We start from the raw sequence: 22,902 nt of genomic DNA, 5'->3' as shown, positions 1-22,902 counted from the left end.
ATGTCATTTATTTATCAAATAAATTACGACTGTACTGGTATGTTTGTGTTTTGGAACCACCAGGTGCGTTCATGTATAAGACAACTGATTGAGGGTGTGGACTACCTTCACCATCTAAACATCATACACCTGGACATTAAGGTAGATTCTCATGGATCCTCGCTCTCCCACTCTTTCATTGTCTTCCTTTAGATATAAAAAAACGTGTATTAGAAATGGAACACTGGAAAAGTTTTTGTTCTTACATTTAGCAAATGATCATACAAAATGTGCACTGATGGCAGAACTTGATAAAATACTATTCTTTCCTCAGCCTGATAACATCCTCATGGCAGACTCCCTGGGTGATCAGATCCGTATCTGTGACTTCGGTAACGCAGTGCAGATCACACCCGATGAGGCTCAATACTGCAAATATGGCACACCAGAATTTGTCGCACCAGAAATTGTCAATCAGACCCCCGTGTCAAAAGCAACAGACATCTGGTAAATTATCTCTTGAACTTAGTTTGTTTGTTTTCTGTTAACACACAGCCTTTTTATAATTGTCTTCTTTATTTTCCAAGGTCCATTGGAGTTATTGCATACCTGTGGTAAGTATAATTTTAAGTAAAAAGATTTATTTTCTTCATTATTAAATGTATTTCAGGATGCTGAATATCAATGTCAGTTTTTGACATGTTTGCCTGTCTTTAAACATGAGTATTTACTTCTGTTATCAGTCTGACGGGAGTTTCTCCATTTGCTGGAGAGAATGACCGCAGCTCCGCACTGAACATCCGGAACTACAACGTGGCCTTCGAGGAGAGCATGTTTGCGGAGCTTTGCCGAGAGGCTAAAGGGTTCATCATAAAACTGCTGGTAGCAGACAGGCTGTGAGTTACTCTGCTGGATTTCTTTATCAAGATTTGTTTTATGTAACATTATTGTGAAAATACATATATACTTATATAATTTATAATTGCAACAAGCCATTCAGGAAATGAGTTCTACTGAATAATGCATGAGATATTGAAGGACCTATTTTCAGTCAATCCTGATGTCTGAAACCATCCAAAATATACAGTATAGTCTTTTAGGTAAACACAGTATATCAGAATGAGAAATCCGATTGATAACAATGTCCTTATTTAACATCTGTCAATAAACTTGTCATCACTTGTAAAAACACACAAATACAAACCAGATTTTTGTCAACAACAATGAGATGATGACGTGAAGTGTGCAGTTTGTCAATTCAATATCCGTCTCATTCACTATTCTCAGATTTAATTCAATATTTTTACTTAATTTACTTAATTATTTTAAAGTAGTAAATTTTTTAATGTACATTTTTATATGATAATTAATAGTCAATAGTAATAACAGTATTATAATAGTTAATTTTTCAAAGCTGTTTAAATAACTCTAGACAATGTCACAGCTGTCACCACATTTTCCTCTCTGCCAATTTGTTACTGCATAGAGAAAATTGTTCCATAATAAGTGAAGTTGCTCATGTTGTTTCAATATTAGATGGTTATCATAGTGATGGTCAAATGAAGCTTCGTGAACCACTGTCTTTATTTTCTGAGCTCACTAGATGGCGCTCTCTGTTCAAAGAAAAAGGTTAAAGGAATGGCAATTCAGTGTGTTTTCAACCCTTTGTTGAACAGAGAGCCCCATCCAGTGGGCTCAGAAAAAAGAGAAAATGGTTCACTAAGCTTCATTTGGCCATCACTACTTATCAGATGCACATTTAGTTTTTATATTTAATTTTTCTTTAGTCCTTGTCTGCAGTTCTTATACGACCATATTCCTCTGGTGCTTTTAGGCTTTTTAGGATTTAGGATAGCTAAGACAACCCAGTTTATTAAGCTAGATAATGGAGGGGCGACCTCTAGCTCACCCAGTAAGAGCGTACGCCCCATGTAGGCTGAGGCCTTTGCAGCGGCCCAGGTTTTAATCCGACCTGCGGCCCTTTGCTGCGTGTCATCCCCCATCTTTCTCCCACCTTTCCTGTCTATCCACTGTCACTCTGAAATTAAGGGAAAAAAAGCCCCCAAAAATAAATAAAAATAAAACTAGATAATGGAACAAATGTGCATAACCTGGAAGACTGAAATATGCCATCATCTTCCTCTAGGAGACCTAATACTCAAGAATGTCTCCGACACCCCTGGTTCAAGGTAAGACTAGGCCATTGGTACTTCACACTACAGTGTTAATCATCGACAACCTCTTTTTGCAGTAATTTCTCCTTGATGATACCTTGCTACGTCCTCATTTCTTTTTATTACATTTAATGTCTTTATTGTACAGCTACTGAGCAAGGGGAAGGCCATAAGTACAGAGGCCCTGAAGAAGTTTGTATCTCGCAGAAAATGGCAGGTGGGGGATGTTTTATTGCCTATTCTGGCTTTCTATATTGCGTTACAATTAGAATGCCTATACATAATTATATGGTCACATCTTTTAATTTTTTTTAACTGTATCATATTTCCTCTTTCACAGCGTTCACTAATCAGCTATAAATCCAAAATGGTCATGAGGTCCATACCTGAGTTGCTAAACGATTCCTCCAGCCATGTCTCCATTGCTGTTCCCAGGCACCTTAAAGAAGGTTCCCCTTTGCCATCATCATCTTCAGATTCTGATGAAGACATTGGTGAACTACCATTTATTCCACAGCCACTTAACATGGAATTTTCTGGATCAAGGATATCACTTAATGACATCCAGACCAATGAGCAGGAAACAGGAAAACAGGACGAAACGAGTATATTGTCTGGGTCTCCTGCTCAAGCCCAGAAGGCAATGGAATGTGACCCTAAAGAAACAGATAAAGAAGGGGTCGAATTATCAGGTAAAGGCCACCTGCGGAAAAGGTCGTCACAAGAAAATGACAGGGGTTCCTCAGATGAAGAATCCCCTGCTGAATTGCCGCAAAAGTCACAGCTGACTAGAAAACCCCTGCGAAGGGGTTCAAGCATGGAGTCGGACAAACCAGAGGGTGGACGACGAAGAGGAGAGCTAAGACGTGGAGGCTCAGCCGACAGTGCATTGCTGCTGCGGATTACACCGGAGGAAGGAGCTGGAGAAGGAAACCAAGAGAATGGGAGGAGAGTTCTCAAGAAAGCTGTCTCTATGGAACTACCGAGGAGGAGCACCAGCCCAGGAACGGCCAAGATGAGTCAAGAAGACTACGCTCTTAAACTGGAGCTGATGAGACAGCGACTGCTTCGTGGTGGCTCTGTGGACAACAAGATGAGTGGGCTGAGAGGACCTCTGTTGGAAACATTAGGAATGGGAGATGAAAAACGTGCAATATCCTCAGATCGCTACTCTCGTACTGCTCGTTTGGGCCCACCCCCACTAATCAGAGCTGCATCCAGCGACTCTGCAACGGAGGACGTTCCCAAACCCAAAGTTTTGCGCAAAACTGCTTCCTTCAGTCAAGGTGATTCAGAACCCATAGCTTTACACCGCCGTTTAGGAGCTCCCTTGGAGATACCCTTGGCGCAGGTAGAAGAGAGAAGGCTCAAGGAGGCTATATCTATGTCATCTCTCACTGAGCAAATCAAGCTAGACTCCCGTCCAGTAACTCCCAGGGAACCTTCACCAAAACTGCCGGCACCAGAGTCAATTGTGCAGGAAAGTCCAACCAAAACAGAAAGCGAGGAGTCATTAATGGAGAAAGAGATAAAGCCTGATGACACTATGAACGAAAAGATGGATGGGCTGACCACAGATAGTAATTTTGATGAGAGATCAAGCACAAGTGGTTTCTCAGAGAAGGACATGAGCATATCAGAAGAACCAATGATTGAATCAGAGTATACGGGCCAGGGAATTCCTACACCTCCTCCAGTGGCCCAAAGCTCGAAACTTGAAGAGAAAATGGAGGAAGAAGGAGAGATCGAGCAAGAAGAAAAAGGAGAGATTATGAAAGAGGAAGAGGAAAGAATTGTCAGTGTTGCTGAATCGAATGCAAAAGGAAGTGTAGACGCCTCTGAAGAAAATATAAAAGAAGAAGTAACTATGCCTGCAAAATCTTCTGATATGATCATAACCACAAGCTCAGTTATGTTGAGACCAACACAGGAATATCCCCATCCATCAGCAAATGTTGTGTCAACTTATGTGCCACCCTCGCTTCCTGCTCGAGTTGTTCTTCCAGATGGAAGCACTTCAGCATATGCAAGTATTATGCAGACCATCATGGTCCCTGCAGTTCAGCCTCTCAATGACCAACCTTTAGGCCCTTCCACACCCATTGTTGCTCCAGCCACCTCATCATCCTCAGTATCAAGTGACACATTGGTACCCACATCTCCACCTGCCTACATGTCCTCGGCTTTACCTGGTCCACCAAAGCCAGCCGTCATGTCAACCATTGAGCATGCTGCTGTGTACTCCCGGGTAGCATCACCAGAAATGATGACAAAAGAACCCAGTCCACCGAAGACTACCATACATGCTTCATCCCAACAAGAGCTCTCAGCAGGAGTTGACTTCGAGGACATTACCTCTGAAGAGGTCTTTGAGGCACGCTTCAAAAAACGTGAATCTTCCCTCTCAAGAAGTCTCAAATTTCTGTCGCGGTCAAAGAATGAGGACAAATCACAAGCGATTTCACCAGACTCCACAGAGTCAGGTGAAGAGATATACAGACCGGGGCCAATCGGTGCACCATTGCAATTAGCACCAAGGAGACTTGAGGAGAAGTCAAAGTCAGTCCTGGACCTTCGTGAAGCTCAAAAGGACCAAGGCTTTATGAAAAGACTCTCTATGCGCCTGAAGAGAACTCCGTCAACTGAGCGCAAGGACGAAACGACCAAAGAAGAGGATTCCATTGCTTCAAGACGTAGGCTTTCTTGGACTCTCGGGCGAAGAGGGTCACAGGAGAAGAAGGAAGTGGAGATGACGCGCATGGATGGTGGAGATAATGCGTCGGGGGAACAAGATGAAAAGGAGCTAAAGAAACCTAATGAATCGCCGGTCTTGGCAATGCGCAGAAAGATTGAATCAACAGTGGCGGGTATCTCCACAAGAATTCGCAGTTTTTCAGAGGAAAGGAAAGCATCAGAGGACAAGGAAACCAAGAGGACACCAATTCTTTCATTGCTTCGCCGTTCAACGTCAGAGAGCCGTGCTATGAAGAATATCAGTGTTCCTCAGAACCAGCTGGCATCTCAGGCCAGTAATGGTGCCTCATCAGAGTCTCTAGACTCCATGTCCAGCCTAAAGTCAGAAACACCTAAGGGTATGTATGGTATATACTCATACGTCATATCTTTGAAAAGTATTAAGTTCTCCGTGTTTGGAGAGTACTATCAAGAAATGACTTTCTTACATGCATGATGGTTGATTCATGGAGGCAATTGTTTTTTTCTTGTACAGTTGCAGAGACTGAGCGCAGATCCCGCTGGGACAGATGGGGCCTGACCAGAGGGAGGCGAGACAAGACAGTATCACAGCCAGACATACCAACAGCAATCTCCAGAGAAAATAGTTCCTTACGTTCACGCCATTACTCCAGACTAGCTTCTGGTAAGTTACACAGGAGTCTGCATGAAGAGATTCTGATTGCATGGTGTCAAGGGTAAGGTAATGAGAGCTTAAAGCAATAATTTGACATTTGGGGAGATAAGCTTTATCGCTTTCTTCCCCTGAGTTAGATAAGAAGACCACTCTCGTATCTTCCCATCAAATATAAGGCAGTTAGTCAGTCAGCAAGCAGCAGCTTAGCTTAGCAGAAGAACTTTATGTTTTCCTTTCGTAAACATTGCATGCTAAATGGTCTACCAAACAATAACACACAAATGTATGTCAACATCAGTAAAAAAATACAATTTCATTGCTTCATAAATGTACATGTGATGCCTTTGTATGGCCCATACATATACCTTGAAAATGAAGAGGGTTTTGGGGGAAGAACACAAAGATAAAGGTTCCCAGCTGATCCTATTTCAGAAGTTGTACAGTGGTTCCAGTGATGTTGGTCTTAACCATCATTGGATACAGCAAATCATAACTTTTAATTTTACTCATCAATATTTGGACATTATTTAAGTGGTCCATTGTCTTTTGGTTCCAGATTTCCCTCCAGTATTCCACATCAAGCTGAGAGATCACGTCCTGTTGGAGGGGGATCCAGTCACACTCAGCTGTCTGCCAGCAGGCAGCCCCCACCCACACATCACCTGGATGAAAGGTAAGGATCTCTGATGCAAACAAGGCAGTGTAATGATCTCACAGATGGATGGTCAGAATGACTTCACTTGCTAATTACAATAATTTACATCATTATTCTTGGGTGTATGAGTGCGGCAGAGACGGAGAGAAACAAAATGTCTCCCCTGTGTTTTCTGATCATGATGGGAAATCTGTGGCAGTAAAAGTTAACCCTCTCCTCGATTTCATGCTGTTTACGGAGAAGGAGAACCCGTAAATGAGTACAGGGAAATGCAACGCTACCAAGCCCAGCCAAGCAGACCAATCACAGTTGTCGCCGCGACGTTTAGTTACATTTCTGAGGAGGTGCACGTCAGGCTGCTGCATAGGGTCCGTATCTACGCATACCTACGTACATACCTACGGCGTAGATTTAACGCAGAACCATAAATCAAGCTTTACATTTCATCTCGCTACATACTAACATACGGTCCCATGATTAGAGAAGTTGTAGACTTTTTTATTTTATTTTAACAGAACTTAGTTAACACTCTTCGTCATTTTAATTTATGATGTTAAACTTAAATCTTTATCATTATATCTCATAATAAGACCATTTTTGTGCATGTTTCCTCAGATAAGAAGCCCCTGGAGATTGATGCCAGGATGAACATGATCGCCTGCCCTGATGGCCGGCAGCTACTGATGATCATGCAGACCACTAAAAAGGATGCAGGGGTCTATGAATGTGTTGCTACAAACCCCCTGGCCGCAGTGTCCAGCTCTTGCACAATATCTCTTGCTCGTAAGAACTGAGACATACACCACTTTTATTATAGTTCTATATCTAAATAAATAGAGTAATAAAGACTGTTATAGTCTACTGGATAGACAACAGAGAGCTTGAAAAGACACTGGAGGCCAAGTGATATGTATATAATAAGGATACATTTGTTTTTACAGGTCTGCCCAATCGTCCTGGGACCCCTGAAATACCTCAGAAGTACAACAACACAGCCCTGGTACTGTGGAGGCCCTCAGACACAATAGCCCCCTGCACATACTCTCTGGAGAGGAAGGCAGATGGTCAGTGTTTACTGACAATTATTTCACGTTTTATTTCCCTTTTTAGATTGAACCCCATGGATGGTTGATATTTTTTTTTACCGTAGGTTTTAAAAGGGTTATGTAGATCCAGGAGTAATGGAGTTTCAAACCATATGTTGTGTGTTGCCCAGAATACTGAGGTTTTCCTTTCCATGCAACGCACCTACTCTCATCAAACAAGTTAACCCTTGTGTTGTCCTTGGGTGAAATTTGACCCGTTTTCAAAGAAATATGGGTTTATTACAACCAAATTGCCCCACAATAACTTGGATGCATGCATGTACGTTGGATGTAACCCGTACAACATTCCTTGCAGGTAAAATTAATACTTCCATTTCATAGCATTTGGAAAAAAAATGTTTATGAGGTTTAAAACAGTATCCTAATTAAACTTCATTCAATATTCTCTGATCTTAACTATTAGTCAAAATAATTCATAAGTTTTTGCTTTTTTAAGCTAAAAAATGAGGTATGTCATTTAAATTAGGTTTATTGACCATAAGTTAAAAAAAAAAATAAAAAAAAACGTTGAAAAAAGGGAAAAAAACATTTTTAAAAATCGCCAAAAGCAGTAAAAAAAAAAGTTCTTGGTCAACGGGAAGACAACACAAGGGCTAAAGTCATAATATGTAGGATTTTCCTACAAAATTATGTATAGACTACTTCAAAATGAATCCCTCTCAATCATCACCTATGACCCACTAGTTAGTGTGTGGTGGTGTCTGTACGCAGGGACCCTGCCCTCTGCCTGTATTTTCTCTTTTCTTCTTATTTTTGTGGGATTGTGGGATCTTTATGGGCATCAGCAAAGAGCATTTGGGCTCTATGTAGGTGTGTAACCCCCAGCCAATAACAGGTTGGGGCAGGTTGGGCAGCCCATTCTCATTCCCAACCGCTGCTTTGACTCCAGCGTGTGATACCGACGCGCAAGTGTACCTGACACAGACACACAGAAACAGACGTGATGAATCTCTGCATTAACTCATAATCCGGCAATGTGGCACCTTCCTGCAGAAGTCTGGGTGTGTTTATCGTTCTTTAGACCATAACCGCTATAAGAACAATCAGAAAAGTGTTTTATTTCTCTGATTTACTTCATTCACTCCAAAAGGGTTGCACAGCCTTACCTTTTGAGAAGTACCCTTATGTGCCTGTCTGATGTATACCTTTAAGGTTGCTACGGCAACTTGTGTGCTATGGCATATAGTGGTGAAGGTGAAGTAGCGAACTACATGTTTATGGCTGATGAAATCTAACCTGAAACATAAATACAGTGTAGCAGCCTCACAACATAAGAACCACTATTTAACTAAATGGAATGTTTTTCAATTTATCAATACGTCCATACACTTGAGATATGAGACTGACTTATAAATAGCAAAACAAGGTGTCTGTGTGTATTTTATTTAAAATATTGCAAGTGTAATGTCTCTTGAAATAAAATGGGCACACTGATCTTATTTTTACTCCCCAGGTGAGACCAACTGGTTGATCGTGGCTACAGGGGTTGCAGACTGTTATTACAATGTGGTTGACTTGCCAGCAGGAGGCTCCTTCAGGTTCAGGGTGGCATGTGTCAATAAAGCTGGCCAGGGCCCCTATAGCAACCTCTCAGAAGTAGTAAGCCTGGATACTTCAGGTATGTATTATCTCCAAAAAAAAAGTCCTTGAGAGCTTTAATTCACTTTCAATGCACTATTTTATGTCCCTACCTTAACAGATAAAGTCAGATGCAACAGATTGCAGTACAATATTGTTTTTTTGTGTTTAAGTGTAGTTTTTGTTTTGCTCAACTCATTTTAGGTTTTTATGTGTATGTTGATAATACCATTTGTCTGGGACAGCGTACATAACATACCTTATTGGACAATGTGTCTTTGAGGTGTATCCTCCCTCTTATTGCCCCTCCCCTTGTCTTTCATTCGAACCAGCTAAATCCAGTGCTACTGTGGTGGTCAAGACTGTCCCTGCAGCTACTCCCCCTGTGGTGATGATGTCATCAATGAAAGTGCCTCCCATTAAACCAGCTCCCAGTAAATCCACTATAGTAACACCTGTCCCTCCCTCAACTTCAGCTCCTGCTCCTGCTCCCTCTGCGGCTAAATCTGCTTCTCCAGTAACCATCCAACCCACTGTGCAGGTTGAAGCTAGCCGCCCTGCTGTTACTGCGCCCGTAAGTACAGCTCCCTCTGAACAAGCTCCTGTTCAGACCACCACAGCTGTCCAAGCCACGGCAGCCAAAGCCAAGACCACCATTAGCATTAGCGTGAGCAAACCCCAAACCAAATTGGCACCTCCCCCTCTTGTCCCACCCAAACCTCGGAGTCCTGTAAATGCAGCCCCCAACAAATCTCCATCTCCTGTACCACCACCTGCACCTGCCATCGGGAAACCTATTTCATCCGTTCCCATGTATGTGCCAGCTGCGGCTGCGCGGGTTACTCCACCTTCGCAATCTAGTTCCACACCGACAACTAGCACCCGTTCAGTCACTCCTGTGACTGTGTCACCACCAGTGACCGCGTCACCACCTGTGACCGTGTCACAACCCATGACTGTCTCGCCACCGGTGGCTGTCTCACGGCCCGTGGTGGTGGTGCAGAGCTTGACACCGCTGCTGCAGGGAGGGGACAACCGGAGTACCCCGTCTGGACGGGTCACACCATCTGGACGGGCCACACCTTCGGGACGCAGGACGCCTTTGGGCAAGCCTGGAGAGGGATCTCTGCGCCAGGGAGTTCCACAGAAGCCTTACACCTTCATGGATGAAAAAGCAAGGTAATCACTACTGATGGAACCTGGCTTAAATATGAACAACCCATTTTAAGCAAAACTAACTCAAATGTGGGCTGACAACTTAAACCCTACCTTGAAAACTAGTTTAGTTTACTTTTAACGATTTGAAAGCTGCTATAATCAATATTATTATATTTACAATAGATTAAAGAGACAGTTCACCCCAAAATACATATTTTTTCTTTTACCTGTAGTGCTATTTATCAATCTAGATTATTTTGGTGTGAGTTGGCCAGTGTTGGAGATATCGGCCATAGAGATGTCTGCCTTTTCTCCAATAAAATGTAACTAGATTGCATTCGGCTTGTGGTGCGCAAAAAATAAATAAAATAAAAACCTCAACAGCAATGTCTTTCCAGAAATCATGACCGAGTTACTCAAAATTAATCCACTTCCACTAATCCCTACCTCTTGCTTTAACGTCTTATATCTCATGGATCTACTATTTGATCTGTTGTTGTTTTTAGCAACAGCAGGCAACTGTTTTCAGCGACAAAGAAATAACTTGGAAAAGGGACCACTGACTTATTCTTTGTCACACAGGGGTCGGTTTGGTGTGATCCGTGAGTGCCGGGAAAACGCCACAGGCAACCTCTTTATGGCTAAGATTGTTCCGTATGAGGCAGACAGCAAGCAGACGGTGCTGCAGGAATACGACATCCTCAAGTCCCTTCATCATGACAGGATCATGGCCCTGCACGAAGCTTACGTCACACCGCGCTACTTGGTGCTGATCTCCGAGTACTGCAGTGGGAAGGAGCTGCTCTTCAGCCTCATAGACAGGTGAAGCCAGACAGCTGTACTTGTTAAATTGGTTGCTTTGTCTGACGTGAAATCGTTAACCTGGTTTCCCCATTTAAACTGAAAGAACAGAATTTATTTAGAAATGCATCGATGAGCAACTGCCTCAAAATCGTCTCCCTCTCATAAGCAGATTTCTGGTGCGTTTCAGGTTCCGTTACTCCGAGGATGACGTGGTCACCTACATCGTGCAGATCCTCCAGGGTCTGGACTACCTCCATACCCGGCGCATCCTCCACCTGGACATCAAGCCGGAGAACATCATCATCACCTACATGAACGTCATCAAGATCATTGACTTTGGCAGCGCTCAGACTTACAACCCTCTTTTCCTCAAGCAGTTCAGCCCTCCTATTGGAACGCTTGAGTATATGTGTAAGAGCCCTGTTTGTTCATTTTACATTACCACAGGGAATGTAAAATTAAAGCTTCGCTCGTCAGTATTTTTATGTTAACATACTGTGTGAAAACTAATTAGCATTAATTGCTCATTGTTTTGGTTTTGTGGCCCACAACGTTTTACCGTTTTGATTCAGTCTCACTGCTCTCATCAGCATCATTTCTAGACGCAGTTGGCGGCTGTTTTTACAGAAAAAGCCCTAATAAACCGACCACTGTTTGCTTTAGAAAGATGGTAGAGACCAAATAGGAGCTTAAAGGAATGTGAATATTGGACTTTGTGTCTGCTGGATGTGTAAATAAGCAACTCTTTGCTAACACTTGAGCAAAATCAACCTTACAAGGTAATATCAAAGTGTGTTTACAGGTTGTGCTGCCCTCAAGTGGCCAAAAATCAATGATTGCTCTTATTGGATTGCTCAGGTCAATATTATTCCTGTAATGATCATTTAGTTAGTTTGATAGTAACCTTCTTAAACTGTATTTACTCAGTAAGTCTAATTTAAATCATGGTCTATTTTGCAAGAGGGACATGAGGACAAAGTACATACACACACAAGATTATGACTATTTGTCCACACAAAGCAATTATCACAGACCCTAATTTAAACAATCAGAAATATAAGTCCCTAGGAGAAATGAATGTCCCTGTGCATATTCAGAGAAATCATTTAATAGAAATGTGTTCTATGGATTTATTAAGTGACTGATGGTGGTTAGGCTGATTAAGGTAAGGCACTTAGAGGATTAAACAAGTAGAATTAACTTCAGAATTACATTAACTGTTTTGTCAGTGGGCATGCACTAGCTATAAAATCCCAGGAGTATTATGAACTAAGAACTAAAACTATGCAACATCAGTAAATACATACTGCATAGTATGAAGACTATTTGCAGATGTAATGAAAGTTCTGTGTAAAACAATGAAGGCAAAACACTTTTCCTTTCTTCAGCTCCAGAGATGTTGAAAGGGGATGTTGTGGGTCCTCCAGCTGACATCTGGAGCGTGGGTGTACTGACTTTCATCATGTGAGTACTGCTTTCATAGCTTGCAGCCAGCAGGCCTTCTTCAAATAAACTTGTTATAGTGTTCTTTATGTGAAAGGAGGCTTATGATTTCAAGATCACAGGTCTTTTCTATATACTGTGATTTTCATGGTCTGGACATCTTGTTGCTCTTGTGATATTCATTTGATTCACAACTAGTCTATATCCACGTCGTTCCACTTCCGGGATTGCTCTCGATGTCACTCCATTCGGATGTCTGTTTTCATACGTCTCGTTTCCTTCCGCTTTCTTTGTGTTGTAATTTTAAACTATGGTTAACTGCTCTCTCTGCAGGGGAAATCCAAACAGCGAGCTAGTCTGTCCAATCGGAGTTTTCTGTTGCACGACTAAAACTACCTTTGAACGTACACATGTTCAAACAAAACATGTGTACACACACCAAAACAAGTTCCTTCCCGAGGCTATTTTGCAGCGGCACCGTGGCTCGGCTCGGCACTTAGCGTCGCCCAAGACGATTGTGATTGGTTTAAAGAAATGCCGATAAACCAGAGCACGTTTTTCTCCCATCCCGGAATGCTGTGTGGACTAGCCAGACCTTCCTCCACAGCGCTGTGGAGGAAGGTCTGGCAATGCGAGACTAATTTCACAACTAACCTAAGGAACCATCTCAGATTTCATTGGGCATTGTTGACATGTTTTGAGGGTGTCAAAAAAACTCCCCCCTCTGATTTTTCAGGCTAAGCGGCAAGTCGCCTTTCATTGAAAATGATCCTCAGGAGACTGAAGCCAGGATCCAGGCGGCAAAGTTTGACCTCTCTAAACTCTACCAGAATGTGTCCCAAAGTGCCTCTCTGTTTCTTAAAAAGATCCTCTGTAGCTACCCTTGGTAAGTTGAACATTAGTCCTTTTTTTAGTTGCCGTATTGCATAGAATTTCTATCATTGCCTTTTGCTGAGACCTAATTTTACAGCACTTTACAGTACTTTATTACAATCCATTGTATGCTGCCCTTTTCTGTTTTTAACATTTGGATCCTCACTGTCTGATCTTCAACAGGGCCCGGCCCTCCATTAAGGACTGCTTCAATAACTCCTGGCTTCAGGATGCCTACCTGATGCGCCTTCGCAGGCAGACTCTCACCTTTACAACTACCCGTCTCAAGGAATTCTTGGCCGACCAGCAGCGCAGGCGAGAGGAGATGGCCACCAAGCACAAAGTCCTCCTGCGGTCCTACCAGAGCTCGCCACAAACCCCCACCAGCCCTGCCACGCCAAATGTGCCAATTTCATCCCCCACACCTCTCACCCAATGAAAACAGGCTTCCAAAAGTCAGTTGTCATGACTTTACAGGGGGGGAAACATCCTCAGAGCCAGACAAGACTTTGGCCCTGAGGTGGGGTGGTCCCTTCAGGTTTGAGTTGTTGAACTTGCTTGGAAGAAGAAAAAAAAAACTCAAGAAACAATCAGTGGCTGTGATCTACAGAGACGTCACTTCTTTTTCTTGTCTGGTTCTGAAAGAGAATCTAGAGAATGCTTTCACACTTAAGGGAACTCTTTCAAAGTTACAAGAGCCTGACTGTATTTTTTTTATATGGTGGACCTTGTTCATGCAAGGCAGGATGTTGTCTTCAAGTTAGTACCTCAAGGTTTGTAACTTTGCATACATTTTGGATAAATTACTTCCTTTCTTACTGTCAACTCTACAATGATTAGAGGGAATGCATTGTAGTTACCTACCACGAAAGGCCTAAAATTGCTGCAATTAGAGTTTTGATGTTAAAAACATTGTTTCATTTAGGTTATTGACGAGATTCCAAAATGATGAATACTCAGCACAATCTCAAAACAAGGAGTATGTTTCCTGTGCAGAAGTTAATTCTATGATGTCTAATTCTGTGTCCATGATAAAGGAAATCCCCAGATTTGGGCTAAGTATTGTTCTCCATAAACTTAATCCAACTTTAACTAAAGCAGTGTTATTCGTGCTACAGTACCAGAGTTTTTACAGTTCTGTAGCATCTCACTGATTGTCAAGATTGTAGCAGTTCCAGTTACTTTGTTGTTCTGAGTTTTTAAAGTGTAAATTGATTTCAGAGAATACAAAGGAGGATTCTAGTATACGTCTAAAGGGCTTTTAGAAAAGGACTCTTAAAATCAGCACACATTTCTTCCCTAATGTTACTGAATATAGTAATGATTCTCAAAATCAGAGTTTTGCTTTGGAATTCGTTATTAGATCATAATTTTTGCTCCAAGTGACACTATGCACAGCATAAGTGGCTCCATGCAGAACTGTCACTAGTTCCTTCACCACAAGTAAGCTAACAACCAGAGCATTGGCTTCCAGTTCAGCTTAGCTCTTCCACTCATCCCAGTGTAAAAGATCCAGTGGGATTAGCCACGCAGAGATATTTGCACTCATCTCTGAGTTTACTAAAATGACGTTTACAAGTTTGCAGAGTCCGTCGGTCAATGTGTTCTCTGAGTGTGCGTACAGCACTTTGCCTGAGATACGAGATCATTATTAAATGTAAGATCATTCAGGGCTTTAGTGCTAAACTCAATCGCTTTAGAAACCCACTGGTGATACTGGGGTGCCTCCAAGTGCCCTTAACCAGTTAGCATTAGTCAGCATAAACAATAGCCTTTCCAAACCATTGAGAAAGGATGTTCCTTAGGACATTGATGATAATATTAATTCTTATTTTAGCTGTAATTTTCCATTTCTAAAAGCTACTGTGTTGAAAAAATGAGTGATTTATTAGGTTTTTATAAATGATAGCTTTTAAATGCCGAACCTTAAGAAGATTTAAAATGGTTAGAATTAAATTAGAAATTATTATTTATTTATTCCCTTAATTAAGTAGCACACACCTTTTTTGGTTTCCAGCCCATATAAGCTTGAAAGACACTGTACACAGTAATATGCAATATTACAGCCCCTGCAGACTATACAAAACATGAAATCAGAAATGTTAACAAATCTTAGACAATCCTTACAGCTCTAGGGAATATTTCATTAATTTGTAAGAGACACCTCTTATTCCATGCTCTATGTATGAGATATGTTGCGGTATGTACCTCTAAATAAAATCATAAAACATTATTAAATCAGTGATAGACCCGAGGTCATCAGCTGTTTCGGGTCTTATCATCAGACACCCTTGCCCGGGCGACTGTGCCGGGGGTGATCAGGTCCCAGCTTGTGTCCAGGTAGCTTAATTCGCCCCACTAGTCATCCAAAGCCAAAGGGAAGCCTTTTCAGCGGCTTCCAAGATGTTCTCGATGGCTCTTTGTTTCTGCAGTCCACAGAAAAAAAACAAGTCAAGAGAATGTAACTGAGAGGATGCATGCCTGGCTGATTTGCAAACCATTACAGAATGGGATAATTCATAAATTGTATCTAATTGTTTTATCACTCTGGAATTGCAATTGGGCACGTACCGGCTTTTGTCCCTTGGATTGAAAGTAGAATAAGACTCAGTGGCATATTGGTGTTTAATGTCTGTTTCCAAATATATTGTTACGTCTCACCACAGAAAATGCCCATTATCCCTTTTTGTTCAAATATGGTTGATCCTAAATATTTGTTTTGGAAGTCCATCCTCAGGCGTCAGTACCAGCACCTTTGCTTTAACAATACATTGATCATTTATCAGTGATGCATTGATCATTTGATCTTTCCTCATTATTTCTTGGTAAATAAATGGCTATGTTGTGTTGTTTCTCTGATATTGCTTTTGCCTTGTGAGGGCAAATTCAGTTTTAAGACCAGCATGTGAATCCCTTTGCTGTCACGCGTGTTAATATCAAGTACAGATTTCTGTGACAGATTGAATTAATTTCATTATACATAAAGTATCAAGAACTGCAATCAGACACTGATAAGTCTTTTACGACAGTATCACAAAAAGCTGCGTCATACATTCAGCAAAAAATCAAGAGTTTTAATCTGTGTATTGACTGACAGATTGTTAGTACTTCTATGAAATTATTTTGCTAACTCTATATATTCTAATGCTATTGCTAGATAAATACTGCCCTTTTCTGCAGCTCTTTGTCTTTTGGGCTCAGTAATTTTCCTATGCAGAGTAGAAGTTGAGCACAGAGGGACTTGCTTTAAACCTGAATGAAAACATGCAAGATCAGCATGAGAATGCGATTCTAAACTGTATGTCTCTGTGCAATATATTATGTTCTATAATCATATAAAATGAAACTACAACTATTTATGTAAGCAGACAACAGTTTTGAAAAAAAAAAGATGTTGAACGCTCCAATTTTGTATTAAAATCCTATGCCGTATTTTGTTGAATGTGTTGCAGTGCCTCGTGATGGATATTAGACCCACAGACAAAAAAACAGTTTGTTAAATGAATGATTATTTTTGATTATATGACTGTGACTGCTTTGTGTGTTTTGCAATTTGTTTATTTATTGAGTGACTGTATTTGTTATAGCTGCTGCTGTTTATTTTGTGACATTTCTGAATCTGGCATGGAAAAGGCATGACAGCTGTTAAGGCTATGAACAATAAAGGGAATATGACAAATATATGCATTCTTGCTATCTGCTTGTACAGTGGAACTATGTGTGAAAGTGGAAGCAGTTTTATGAATTTACTATGAACCATTCTTAAACTTGCAATATTTTAAAATGGTTTAAATTGTACTCCTTGGTGCTAGTAGCTGAAGAGATGACTTGAAAGGTGTTTAAAATAAAAGATCATAGTCAGGTCATGATTTTATGATCAAAGAATGTTCTCAGTTCAGGCTGAGGCCACTCCCTCCACATGACCCCGATGACCAACGGTTATGTGTGTATTCTCACCAGGGACGGCTCACATTTCCACCACAAACAAAACTATTAACTGCTCCAAATTCTCACGAGTATTTCATATGAAGGCTTTATAAGGACAGACGAGTATGGCTGCAACATTTGTTGCGCATCCTCAATCAGTGTGGTCATGCTGAGTATTTTTTTGTATCCAAAGAAGGAAAAGGAACATCTAGGTGATGAGTTGTTCTCCCCTGAGGACCTCTAGATATAAAGCATGAAGTGTTTAGGGTTGCTGCCTCTGGAGTGGATCTGGAGAAGAGAGCTGCTGCGTGAGGATCTCCAAGGTAAGAGATGTGACATTAAGTTGTAAATGAAAGAAATGCTTGCTAAGGTAATGCCTTTTAATTAATTTGCACACAAAAAAAACATCCTTCAGTGGTAAAGTACATTTTCACAGATTTTCTCCAAGGTAAGAGATGTGACATTAAGTTGTAAATGAGAGAAATGCTTGGTAAGGTCATGCGATTTAATGCATTTAAGAACAAAATTCCTCCTAACTCATCTTTTCCAGTGGTCCAGAGTATGTAGGCCCTTTTCACAGATTTGAACATGTCACAGTAGAAAAAGCACAAGTGCAATGAACAAAATGAATGATGGCTGAATTCCATTTAGCTGCTTCAGTTTCAGGGTCCCATTGTTCATGCTGGCTCACTGTCACAATGTCATGGCTTACTGGGGCTCTTGAATAGAACAGAGCCAACTGTGCTTGTCCTGCTATGACAAGTCAAAACTGTCTGCTCTGATAAATTGGATTTTAAATAAGGTTTTTAACTCATTTCATGGTTCCTCCTAATGCTAACCTGCTCTGACCACTGCAGATGTCCAAAGTGAAGCCTGCGCCCCCTCCTGGGTGCACTGTGAACATCAGCGATCCTCAGGTACAGGAGGCTGCCGTCCGAATCCAAGCCTCGTATCGCGGCCACAGGTGCAACACTATCCGGTGTCTGTCGGCATCATTGACATTCCAGTGCCTTTTTGAGCAGAGTTTAAGGCATGAAAGAATTCTTACATTCCCGTGTTTTATCACATAGGTCGCGTAAAGAGCTGCGGGAGAAGGGCCCTCCCAAGATCCTGCAGGATCTCAAAGATGTGGTTCTTGTTGAGGGCAGCGCTGCAAAGCTGGAGTGCAGAGTGAGCGCCTTTCCAGATCCTTTCATTGTCTGGTCCAAGGATGGCAAAGAGCTGAAGGATGGTCCCAAGTACCGCTATGTTTTTGAAGACCCGGATTTTGTGGCGCTCGTGGTTAGAGATGGGATTCTGGCTGATCTTGGAAAATACACAGTTTCCATTAAAAATCCATTTGGACAGACATACGGATCTGCCTGTATTCTAGTGGAAGGTGGGTACAGATCATCTGTTGGCATTTGTTGTTACTATACTTTACAATGAGACATGGATCTAAGTTTTGTATATTTGGCATGATTGGAAGAATCTGAATTTAATCAAACAGCTTCAAGAAATAGTTCAACATTTATCGAAACATGCTTTTGTTACCTTAGGACAGAGCCAGGCTATGAGTTTCCTCCTTTTCCCGGTCTTTATGCTAAGCAAAGCTAACCAGCTGCTGGTTGTGGACATATATTATCATTTACAGGAAAGATATGAGAGTGGTGCCAATCATCTCATATAGCTTTTGGCAAGAAAGCGAATAAGAGTATTTCCCAAAATGTCTACTATAAAATTGTTGCTCTAAACACCTAATTTTCTTGAACAATGGAATAAAAACGTTCCTAAGCAATCATCCTAGATGAAGTGAAGTACTAACTGAAGAAAGAGTTGTACCTGTGGACAGAAATCACTTGATGCTAATGGTTGCTCCTGTCCTGGGACCTGTCTGAAGCCAAGCTTTCATTCCTCTAGTGATTAGTAGTGCCTCTTGTGTCTCAATTTGCGTTTCCTATGATGGCGAAGGAATGTTCCGCCCTACTCGGCCTCTGATTGGCTTATCCTGGTATTCTTACCCTAACCCTAACTAATCTCACTCCTCATGCCTAAACCTAACCAATCCAAAAAAACAAAGGCAAAGAGTACTAGCTAATCCGAGACAGAGTAGGGCAGGACATTCCTTCTCCATCCTGTACGACTTTATCTTTGAGGCAATTGCAATTCTAGCACTTGTGATTGTCAATAAAGCATGTGGCTGACATCGTATTTGCATCATGCATCCCCAGTCCCTGCTAAGGTTTCTAAAGGCCCGGACAACAAGAAGGCCAAAAGAGGGACAACAGTGGTGCTCAAGGCTGAAATAAGTGGGGAGCCTCCTCCAGATGTTGCATGGCTTAAAGATGGAGATGACATTGAAGAAGATGACAGGTAGGCTGTCTTAGACATTCAATTAGGAGGAATGCTGTACTAATGTATTTCTATTTCTATAGTGTGTGTGTGTGTGTACAATGCTTTTCAGGATGTGTGTACATAGAGAAAAGGCATTGTGTGTGAACTAATGCCATCAGGACACCCACACACACACACACACACACACCATCCAATTACTGTAGATTGCAAATGAAGTGATTGTAATTCAGAATTCTAGGGACAGCATATTTAACAAGTAGTGATAATAAAGGTGCTACAATTGTCTTTCAGGGTATTCTTTGACATTGGAGACACCAACACGATCTTGACCATCAAAAATGCTAAGTTGTCTGATGCCGGCAAGTATGAGGTGTTTGTGGAGAACAATCTGGGCACAGACCAGTCCTTCGCTCGCGTCGACATCCTCTGATGTAACCTCTCAACTACACTGGTGCTAATGCAAAAGCCTCTGTTCTCTTACAGCGCAATCCAATGGACAATATACGGTATTGCTGCTGTGTTCCAACTGTACCTTCAATCATGCCCATGATAAAAAAAAGTAAAGAGTTTTTTTGCTAACAGCTTTTGAGTTTTTTTTTTTTTTTAAATGATCCATTATTGATGACAGGATAAAGTGTTTGTATTGTGGGACAAAAGCAGAGATTTCAAAAGACAGCATGTTACAATAATAATATATACAAAACCTGTACATACATAAAAGGGTACATGTGAGAGACGTGTGTAAGATAGTATCCATAGTGTGGTTTTTATTACTGTAATTCATTTGTACAATTTGTCCTGTCCTGGTTGATAAGAACAGCTAAGTCTTAGGTTTGCAAAATCCTGCTCAAAGACGGGGACGTGTGAGTGAAGCTGAGCTGGGATGAGTAAATGACAACCACAGCTGTGAGGATAGAAGCTGAGACACAAGTCAATCAAGCAAACGAATGCCCCGAAACATATTTCTCTTTAAGCCTTAATATCTCCTTAATGGAATACTTATCAAAACGTACCGCTCATTAGAGTACAAAACTAACCAAAAGACCACAACTTCTTAAAAAGTATTTTGTATTTTGAAAGACAAGGTGGACATGAATGGAATTAATTGTGTACAGTCAGAGATATATTTTGCTGCCGGCAGAATAGCCGTGATCAGAGGAATTACAGTTGTCAGGTATTAATACACTGGCTTTTCCACTCAGCTGTGTACGCTGATTATTCAAATTGTAACGCAGTAAAACCAGGCAGAAAGTCACAGCAAGTTTAATTTTTCAGTTTCAGTAGTTAGTATAGTTACAGAGGTTAGACTGTGTGGATCAGGCGCACCAGGGAGACAGTCCACCTATACAAAACCCTTCAATGTAACAGATTGCTTAAGGCGCTGACACACCAACACGATAATCGGCCGTCGGACAGTCTGGCGAGATTGGTGACGAGTCTGTTTGGTGTGTTCCGTGCCGTCGTCCGTTGGAGGGGCCGTCGGCTTTCATTTTGGCCCACCTGACATGCTTGGTCGGAGGGCGGGCAGTCGGACTCAATGACCAATCTGATTGGTGGAGTGCTAACCCGGAAAATGGCGAGCGGGATGAGTGACGAACGCCTCTACAAATCTTACGAAAATCTTTTAAACTGACCTTTGTCGATCTGAAATGAAGACAGATTCAGCAACTGTATGGCAGTTCAAATGTTTTCAGAAACACGTTTCAGTGAAGTATTTTCGTAAAATACGAGATCGTATTTCGAACAAGCCGCCCATTATCGGTCAGCTGCAGAAGCCAGACCCACGTGACGCGTTCGTCATTTCGCGCAGAACGTACGCTCAAGACTGCGTAGCTTCGGTGTGTTCCAAGGCACTTTTTGGACCTCGGGGAGCCGACTGATCAGTCCCACTGCCTTTTCTGCCGACGGTCAGCCGTCGGGTCGGTGGGTCAGGGCCATTATATGCAACCAGAGACAAATGTTCAGATCACTTTAGAGATACAACACTATCCAACATAACTAACAGGTTAGTAAGTTGTAAATGCTCCCAGGATGCTGTATAGATAGCTGCCCATTGCTCCTAATACTTAGGAGGGGTTAAAGGCAGTAATTGAATTTCGCTACATTATACCGTGTATATGTGATGAATAGGAATAAAGTTTGTTTAGTTTTTTTGGTGAGAAAAAAAAAATCCTCTTGTGATCCCAATTTCACATTCAATTTAGATTTTTTTTGTCTTTTTTCTTTGGAAAAAAAAATCCCCCATTCCTTATCATAAGGTTTTTTGTTAATGTTAAATAGCCTACCTTCTTTTCTGGTTCAATAAAGGCCAAATAAATAGTTGCCTTGTACTCTGTAGCATGAATATCCATCTCTGTCATGATTGAGCTGTTTTAATTTATATTATATGTTGTGTTTATTTTCTATTAATATATAATTTTAATTATAGATAAATATGCAACTGTTTAAATAGATAGATAGATAGATAGATAGATAGATAGATAGATAGATAGATAGATAGATAGATAGATAGATATATCTATCTATCTATTTAAACAGTTGCAGCTATAACATATTTTATAAACTATCCTTGTTTACATGGGGGAGGACTCTTTCTGAAGATTTTTCAGAAAGAAAGTTACTTTGATCTGGCACTTTAAAGACTCCCTTACTTCCTTTTTTTACTCGGTCGGTTTTAAGGCTGCCCCCATCAAACGTCAAAGCCAGTCTATGGTTTGAACAAACTTTAAAAACACGCCACGTGCAAGAAACGGTTCACTTAAACGCCAGAAAATTGAATTTTTTTTTATTATTTTTTTTTACGATTAACAAGATATATTGGGAAATATATCTAAATTATGAAAAATATCGGTTTTATACAGTTAGCACTTATATTCGGCGAATATACACTCAAAGTCAAACTAAAAATTAAACGCCAAAAAAACGCATTGAAATGTATCCACAACATTCCCCCCCCCCCAACTAAACGAGCAACACGTTAACGTTACACGTAGGCCTACAGTGCTATTTAGTGAAAAGCTTCACATCCTGCATTGTGGCTTTAAGAATGGGGCTTCCTTGAAACCGTCAAGTTCCATGTTAGCATGGTCAAATTGATGAACTTCTTCAACGTACGAACTTTTAGAAACAAACTACTTTAGACACTTTTAACGTTTTGTATTTTAGAGCGGTTTGGTCCGGAATGGTTTGCTTTGGACCCCTTTCTGCTGTTTAGAGCGTTTCTTTATTTTTACGCTCAGTATGCGCGTTTGCAGACAGGGAGTGGCAAAATATAAATAATTATTTTTCGAACTATTTTATACAAGCAAAAAAAAAAAACGTCCTTATCTTTGAGTGACGGACCTAATGGACCATTCGCCGTCGATAATCACGCAAGTAACCAGAGACGAGGAGGAAAATGCGACTTGTCGTGAGGATGGTGAGTTTGGGAAAAAGTTTTCTGAACTTTTCGGCTGCGCATGACAATGTCAGCGAGGCACACAATAGCGGTGTTTTTGGACG

At 41.2% G+C, this 22,902-nt stretch overlaps 3 protein-coding genes across 4 annotated transcripts in view; all 3 read left to right on the top strand.

The window, feature by feature from the left end:
* The window catches only part of spegb (striated muscle enriched protein kinase b), a 47,016-nt gene extending 30,193 nt beyond the window's left edge, over window positions 1–16,823 (top strand). For both annotated transcript variants that reach the window (XM_039818074.1, XM_039818073.1), the window contains 18 exons: window positions 64–141; window positions 314–486; window positions 567–593; window positions 723–875; window positions 2,126–2,168; window positions 2,302–2,370; window positions 2,494–5,245; window positions 5,383–5,532; window positions 6,080–6,196; window positions 6,794–6,961; window positions 7,120–7,242; window positions 8,738–8,902; window positions 9,195–10,041; window positions 10,603–10,842; window positions 11,012–11,235; window positions 12,213–12,288; window positions 13,004–13,153; window positions 13,324–16,823. In XM_039818074.1, the coding sequence (XP_039674008.1) occupies window positions 64–141; window positions 314–486; window positions 567–593; window positions 723–875; window positions 2,126–2,168; window positions 2,302–2,370; window positions 2,494–5,245; window positions 5,383–5,532; window positions 6,080–6,196; window positions 6,794–6,961; window positions 7,120–7,242; window positions 8,738–8,902; window positions 9,195–10,041; window positions 10,603–10,842; window positions 11,012–11,235; window positions 12,213–12,288; window positions 13,004–13,153; window positions 13,324–13,579 (5,811 nt within the window). In that variant the 3' untranslated portion in view covers window positions 13,580–16,823. The remainder of the gene's footprint in view (window positions 1–63; window positions 142–313; window positions 487–566; window positions 594–722; window positions 876–2,125; window positions 2,169–2,301; window positions 2,371–2,493; window positions 5,246–5,382; window positions 5,533–6,079; window positions 6,197–6,793; window positions 6,962–7,119; window positions 7,243–8,737; window positions 8,903–9,194; window positions 10,042–10,602; window positions 10,843–11,011; window positions 11,236–12,212; window positions 12,289–13,003; window positions 13,154–13,323) is intronic.
* A 379-nt stretch (window positions 16,824–17,202) lies between these two features.
* Window positions 17,203–19,982, top strand: LOC120570216 (SPEG neighbor protein-like). The gene is made up of 5 exons (XM_039818450.1): window positions 17,203–17,390; window positions 17,925–18,031; window positions 18,138–18,445; window positions 19,278–19,419; window positions 19,693–19,982. Exons 2-5 carry the CDS (start codon window positions 17,925–17,927, stop codon window positions 19,829–19,831), a joined length of 696 nt encoding a protein of 231 aa, XP_039674384.1. The 5' UTR covers window positions 17,203–17,390; the 3' UTR covers window positions 19,832–19,982.
* A 2,424-nt stretch (window positions 19,983–22,406) lies between these two features.
* The window catches only part of LOC120569618 (carboxy-terminal domain RNA polymerase II polypeptide A small phosphatase 1-like), a 29,503-nt gene continuing 29,007 nt past the window's right edge, over window positions 22,407–22,902 (top strand). The window contains exon 1 of the mRNA XM_039817568.1: window positions 22,407–22,819. Coding sequence (XP_039673502.1) covers window positions 22,747–22,819 — 73 coding nt within the window. The 5' untranslated portion in view covers window positions 22,407–22,746. The remainder of the gene's footprint in view (window positions 22,820–22,902) is intronic.

Source organism: Perca fluviatilis, chromosome 12, assembly GCF_010015445.1.
Source record: "Perca fluviatilis chromosome 12, GENO_Pfluv_1.0, whole genome shotgun sequence".
In the NCBI taxonomy this organism is placed as follows: domain Eukaryota; kingdom Metazoa; phylum Chordata; class Actinopteri; order Perciformes; family Percidae; genus Perca; species Perca fluviatilis.
This window is presented reverse-complemented; position numbering and strand designations above follow the sequence as displayed.

Excerpts from the sequence above, each read along its gene's own strand:
- LOC120570216 (XM_039818450.1), top strand. The coding sequence starts at position 17,925 with ATGTCCAAAGTGAAGCCTGCGCCCCCTCCTGGGTGCACTGTGAACATC. Across the intron at positions 18,032-18,137 it reads GCCTCGTATCGCGGCCACAG|GTCGCGTAAAGAGCTGCGGG; the intron begins GTGCAACACTAT and ends TTTATCACATAG. Across the intron at positions 18,446-19,277 it reads TGCCTGTATTCTAGTGGAAG|TCCCTGCTAAGGTTTCTAAA; the intron begins GTGGGTACAGAT and ends ATGCATCCCCAG.